At 42.7% G+C, this 6,855-nt stretch overlaps 1 protein-coding gene across 1 annotated transcript; it reads left to right on the top strand.

The window, feature by feature from the left end:
- Positions 1–546: 546 nt before the first annotated feature.
- LOC308635535 (olfactory receptor 1L4-like) lies at positions 547–4,587 on the top strand (the record flags this gene model as incomplete). The annotated part of the gene is made up of 2 exons (XM_081269948.1): positions 547–694; positions 3,619–4,587. Exons 1-2 carry the CDS (start codon positions 593–595, stop codon positions 4,585–4,587), a joined length of 1,071 nt encoding a protein of 356 aa, XP_081126074.1. The 5' UTR covers positions 547–592.
- Between the last annotated feature and the right edge of the window lie 2,268 nt (positions 4,588–6,855).

The following is a 6,855-nucleotide window of genomic DNA, read 5'->3' as shown; positions in this document are numbered from 1 at the left end:
GCAAGACCAAGGGTCAGATGGGAAAAAGATAACTAAATATTTGTCCTCAGAAGCCTCATCATCTAGTGGGGAAGAGGAGCATCACGGCAGAAGAAGTCACTTTAGTGTCAGCAAAGGAGGGCCGAGTTCCAATGAGAGTTACAAGAGACAGAGGAGAGAGGCAGGTGTGGGGGCTGCAGAGTCCAGAAAGGGCACACGGGGATTCTGGGAGGAAGCGGAACCAGAGTTGGATATTGGAATAGAGTAGAAAAAACATTCCAGATAGGGTAGAGAGGGCAGGGGAGGCGTGTGAGAAAGCTGTAAGAGGTAGCAAAAAGGCCAGCCTGGCTGGGGTCAGGGGAAGCAGCAGCCTATGGAAGCAGTTGGGGGGAAGACTGGAGAGAATATCAGGAGCGATGTTGGAAGGCCTTGGACACCAGGGTGAGAAGTCTGCACAGAATCCAACAGGCAGCAAAGAGTCTGTCTGGGCAGTAAGCTGAGTGGGAAGAGCATGGCTCAGGAATTCCCTGCAATTCTGTCTCTCTGCTTCTCTCTACATAGTACCGTTGTCACAGCCCACAGGAAACACACTGAAGCCTCTGGGCTAAGATGGATGATCACACACCTGTCCCCAAGACTGGGGACCTCTGGCCAGGAGAGAGATCAGCCCACAGACTCTGCAGAAGAGATTGAGGTCTGGCATGCTGCCCTTCAGGTGAGAGAACCCAATGTTTCTCTGCTATCCTCTTACCATGAGTCCTGTCTTCCTCGCACCCCATTCTCATTTCCACTCTGCATTAAGTATTAAGGAGGAAGAAGCCACATTTTAGCTCCAACTCTCCCACACACAAAAAAATATCTTCCTTTGCTTTCACATTCTCTCTCCCCAACCTGCCCTCTCCTTCCCATTCCCCAAGTGATCTTGTATTCATTCTTCCAAAATTAATTTGAGCCTCACCCCTTCTGTGGGATCTTCCCTATATCAGCCAGGCAGAGGAAATCACCCTCACTTTGTTCATACAGTTAAAGTAGTGCTTATTCCATTGTGCACAGCTGGATGTCAAGGACAAGGGCTGCCTTACCTCTGTAGCCCCAGAGCCCACAATGCCTTCCCCCAGCAAGCACTCAATAAATAGGCATGAATGGTGAGCTTGAGCCATTTTATTGACCCAGGGAACTCCACACAGATCAACCCCAGCTTGAACACCGTGACCAATTCCTGCTGAGAAAACATTGACAAAGCAAAGAGTGAATGAAAAAGACCGGAAATAAGATCTTGTAAGAAAGGATCTAAGGCTCCAGTGATCTTCAGGTTGAAGAAAACATCTGTAGGTCCAGAATAGATCCCCTTGATAGCTATATACAAACAAATAAAACAAAACAAACAAATCCAAAAAACAAAAAATGCAGAGAAAGTAGATTTGGCACGTGTTGTCCCTAGAGGCCAAAATTGGTGTCATTTCTTGCAGAAAATTAAGTTTTTTAGTTGAGATTAAGAAAAACAACTAAATAACTATATCCCTCCAGTACTGGACTGAACCATTTCAAGAAGCCATAGAAAAAAGCCAGTGGATTTCTATATAGGGGAAAAGGAACCAAGATCTATCAGCATCCATTCTCTGCTACTCCTTGTACATACATTACCTCACTCAATCTTGACATCAGCCATGTAAAGCAGGAATCAATATCCTCATTTCTTAGATGAGATGACTGGAGATTAAATGAAGGAGGATCCATGTTTACACAGCAGTCAGGATCAAAGTCCATGTGGCTGTGACTTCACAGCCAATGCTCTTTCTACTGCATCACACAGCTGCCTGAGGAGGGGTTGGGAAGTGAAGGTCAAGGTCAAGGGTAAAGGAGAATAGTGCACTAAAAAAAATGGATAGATTTGAGGGGTGCCAAGGTCCAGCTCTCCCATGCTCCTATTCTGTGATGGGCCAATGAGTAAGGCTTGCAGAAACTAAGAGGGTGATTTCTCTGGGACGGCTAACGGGTGACAATGACAGAGAAGCAGAAAAATGAAAGCAGGATACATCCTCTCTTCTTTACCCTCCCTTCATTTCTGTTTTTCACTCACTGCTCTTCAAAAAAAAACTTAATTCAACAAATAATTTCGGATGCATTTTGTATACAGTTCACTGGACACGGCAGGGAGATGCAGTTTCTTCTTGAGAGGAGTCTTTTTGTCAGGCACTGACTTGGTCCATTCTCTGGGATCTCATCAATGCCTGACCAGTTTTCCTGGCGAAGGGTGGACAGATTAGCTTAGTAGCAGGACTCTTGTAAAGACCTTGGAACAACAAGAGATTGTGGTGTTTTAAGGAAGAAATTGAATGGGAGACAAAATGAGTGCATTATTTCTGGAATCACTGGAGTCGCTGGCTATGTGAGGAATGTAATAGTTTTATGTACAATCAATTTTACACACTGAGATAAGAGCAAGAATAAGCTTTGCCCAGGGTCTCAGTGTCATAATGTGGATGCTTTACTCTTTCTAGTCCATGTCTTCTCTACCAACAGTTCCACACAGTCTCTTCCCACTCTCAGGAGTACCCTCTCCTCCTACACCAGAGCATGTCTATTTCATGAACTCCTATTCATTCTTCAGGGCCTGATTCAAGTCCCACCCCCTTTGTTTAATTCTTCCCAACCTCCTCCAGGAAAAATAATTTACTCCAATGTGGTTCGTGAAATTAGAAACATACTAAGATACTCTGCATGTTGCTCCAGATCTTACTGAGGGTAGAAGCTGAGACTCTTCTATCTTGCAGTTTCCCACAGTATCCTATACGGGGGTCAACAAATCATGTCTGACTGGGAAAGTCCAGTCTTCCACCTGTTTTGTAAATAAAGTTTTATGGCAACATGGCCATGGCCATACATTTACTTATTGTGGGCCACTGCTTTTGCACCACAAAATCAGTGATGTGGTTACAACAGAAACTGTATGGCCCACAAGCCTAAAGTATTTACTACATGATACATTACAGAAAAAAAAATGATTGATTTGTGAATTAGCACATAATGAGTGGTGAAAATGAATGGCAAATGCAGTAAGGTGTCTGGTGAAGAGATTTAGATTAGTATTTAGATGGCCTGGGTCCTGACTCTTTGACTAAATAGGTGATGATGATGATAATGATGATGATGATGATGATGATGATGATGATGATAAACTAATGATGAGTAGACAGATAAAAGTTATACAACTTATTATGTGTCAGGCAGTGTGCTAACAATTTTAAATTTACTATTCACTTTATCCTCATTACCAAGTCCAAGGATAGAAACTAGTATTTTCCTCATTAAAGAAGAAGGAACCGAGGCTCAGAGAGGACATACTACTTTATTAGTAAAGTGAAGACTCAAAATCAGGTATGACAACAAAACTTGAGACTTCCAATCAGTACCTTAGAACACCCTTGTGAAATGTGGTTTCTTCATAAAATTAGGATCGTTCAGTGAGCAATGTGGTTTTCAATCTGTTTTAGCAAGCAAAAATCTAAATTATCAAAATTTTTGTAAACACTCTGTGTTTGGGATGTGTATAAAAATTTACATATGGAACCTCAACATACAGGAAGTCCCCCTGGGGTTCCTCAGAACTTAGACCTGCTGTCTCTTCTCACTTCTCAGCATTCCCACCTGGCCAGGTACTCCATGGCTCTGGTCAACCTCACATCCAGCCCCGAGTTCCTCCTCCTTGGCCTGATGGATGACACAGTTGCCCATCCAGTGTTGTTCCTGCTCTTCCTCAGCATCTATCTGCTCAACGCCATGGGAAACCTGAGCATGGTGGTACTGGTGAGGACCGATGGGGCTCTGTGCTCCCCTATGTATTACTTCTTGGGTCACCTGAGCTTTGTGGATGCCTGCTTTACCACGGTCACGGTCCCCCGACTGCTGGTCAGCCTGCTCTACCCAGCTCAGGCCATATCCTTCCAAGCATGCTTTGCCCAGATGTACTTCTTTGTGGCTCTGGGCATCACCGAGAGCTACCTCCTGGCGGCCATGTCCTATGACCGCGCGGTGGCGGTCTGCCGGCCACTGCACTACACCGCGGTCATGACACCCTGGCGCTGCAGGGCGCTGGTGGGTGCGTCCTGGGCGGTGGCTCACCTGCACTCCCTGCTCCACACCCTGCTCATCTCGGCGCTCTCCTACCACCACTCTGCCCCCGTGCGTCACTTTTTTTGTGACATGACGGTGATGCTGAGTTTAGCGACCTCGGACACGACATCTGCAGAGACTGCCATCTTCTCCGAGGGCCTGGCGGTGGTGCTGACCCCGCTGATTCTCGTGTCGCTTTCCTATGGGCACATTCTCTACGCGGTGCTTCCAGTGCGGTCGGCAGGAGGCAGTCGCCGTGCCTTCTCCACCTGCGGGGCCCACCTGGTGGTGGTGTCGCTTTTCTTTGGCTCTGTCCTGTCGGTATATTTCCGACCTTCATCCGCCTACTCCTCGCGTTACGACCGCCTGGCCAGCGTGGTGTATGCAGTGGTCACACCGACCTTGAACCCGTTCATCTACAGCCTTCGCAACAAAGAGGTCAAAGGCGCTCTAAAAAGGGGGCTCAGATGCCGAGCTGCACCCCAAGATGTGTAAGGACAGGTCTGGGTTCACCAGCACTTTAGTAAAAATACCCAAATCTAAGTTTCTCAATTTTGATCCTATGACATCTTATTTTTTGTTAAAAAAAAAAATTAGACGAAGTAAATATGACATGTTGATTATAGTGGTGGGTACATAGCAGTAAGTCCAATCCATTCAGTGTTGCCTGAGTGCTTGAACTAGACTTGACTTTAAAAAAACTGGGGGCAACAATCAAGGTAAGGCAAGGAAACTTTACCTGTTGGTGGAAAAGGGAAAGAAGAGTGTGACACAGCAAAGAGGGGTGGAGAGGAATGTTGGGAAGCAGGGGAGGTCTGAGGAGTTTTTTCCACATTTTTTTTGTTGGTGCATTAGAGTTGTACATAACCAAGGGATTTATTTTTACTTTTTCATACATGCACACAATATAACAATGTAATTTGGTCAATATCACCCCCAGCATTTCTCCCCTCCCTCCTCACCTCCCATCCCCTAGCCCCTTTTCTTTATTGATCTCCCTTTGATTTCCATGAGATTCCCACTCCATTCTCTCTCTCTCTATCTATCTCTCTCTCTCTCTCTCTCTCTCTCTCTCTCTCTCTTTGCTTTTTCCTCTCTAACTTCCACAAATGAGAGAAAACAGAGGACCCTTGACCTTGACCTTCTGAGTTTGGCTTATTTCACTTAACATGATGGTACCTAGTTTGTATTCATTTTCCTGAAAATAATATAATTTCATTTTTTCTTTATGTCTGGGTAAAACTCCATTGTGTATATATACCACATTTTCTTTACCCATTTATCTGTTGATGATCACTTAGGCTGGTTCCATAGTTTGGCTATAATGAATTTTCCCTTTGAAAGGGTATTAAGGAGGTTTTGTTGAATGTACTGTAATACAGCCCTGCAGACTCCTCCCCAGGAAACTTCAGTAAATATCTAGTTATTTTAAAAGTATTTTAAAATTTTAAAATTTTACCCCCTATATTATACCAACACTTTCATTGTGAAAATTCAAAAATAAGGATAAAAATTTTCCTTTACCCACCCAAATCAACCTTCACTGCCATCCCAGTTGTCCCTTCAATCTCTCTCCCTGTCTCTTGTTGAAACATAAATAGTATCTTCCACTATATACTATTCTGAAATTTCCTTTCTTTTTTGCATAAAACAAGACATGTAGGAGATGTTTTTGCTACAAATAGAATGTATTCATTTTAAATCTCAGGTCCAGAATACTAGATCCTATATATCTTCTGTGGCTTATTTAATCATTTCCTTGTCAATAAGTGTTTTAATAAATATTTAAAAATGTTTTCCCACTTTTTTAGTATTATAAGGATGTAATGGATATTCTTGCAAAAAAATAAAAATCAACATTTAGTGAGGAACAAGCACCGTCCTAAGTGTTTCATGCATCTATTTCAGTCCATAGAAGTTTCCACAAAGAAACCATTTCTTCCCCATAGTATAAGAGTAAAAACAGATTGAGAGAAATCAAGTGATTGTAAGTTGTAAGTCTAAGTCCTTCATCTCCTTCAATGATTTCTCATCTATTCAATCCTTTTCATTGTATTGAGAAACTTTTAATAATATATAAATTCTTGGAGTGTAATTATGGCTACCTTTTTTCTTTTATCTTATTCATTTTAATTGTTCCTGTTTATTTTTTCCTTTTTAAATTTTGTGATCGGCTTTACATATTAATGGGGATTAGTGTGACATTTCAATGCATGCATACAGTATGCACTGACTAAGGCTACCCCTTCCCACTCTTAATTATTGAATTCCCTCATTTGCTCTTCACTTGGCTCCTTTTCTATTCTTAGTGTTCTTTATTTATGCCTTTTCTCTGCTTTGTCTTGTTTTGCATGTTGAAGATTTCCCTGTTAGGTTAATCTTTTCAAAGAATATTTGCTTAACTGATGCTAATTCTATTGTTTTGTTTTGTTTTGTTTTGTTTTGTTTTGTTTTGTTTTTTGGTTTTCAGCACCATTGATTGTTTTGGCTTTCATAGTTAGTAATCCCTTCCTCTTATTTTCTCCATGTTCTCCATGGTACTTTTTCTATATAATTGAGGTTTATGTATCATCTTGACTTTAGGAGAGGGGTGTCTCTGCTGATGCCATTTTTGGATGTGACATCTCTCAGCATGGACAATCCAGGGCTGTTCTTTGGGGGATGCAGCTGAAGGCCTTCTGGGTCTCACTGGTCCTGCTGATCCTCCTGGAGTAGTAGTTATACTTTCTGTATAACTCAGTGGCTTGGACTGCCTCTGAGGTG

Source organism: Spermophilus citellus (genome assembly GCF_964194105.1).
Source record: "Spermophilus citellus genome assembly, chromosome: 17".
Classification (NCBI taxonomy): Eukaryota; Metazoa; Chordata; class Mammalia; order Rodentia; family Sciuridae; genus Spermophilus; species Spermophilus citellus.
The sequence above is the reverse complement of the archived record's forward strand: the minus strand, read 5'-3'. Positions and strand labels throughout refer to the sequence as shown.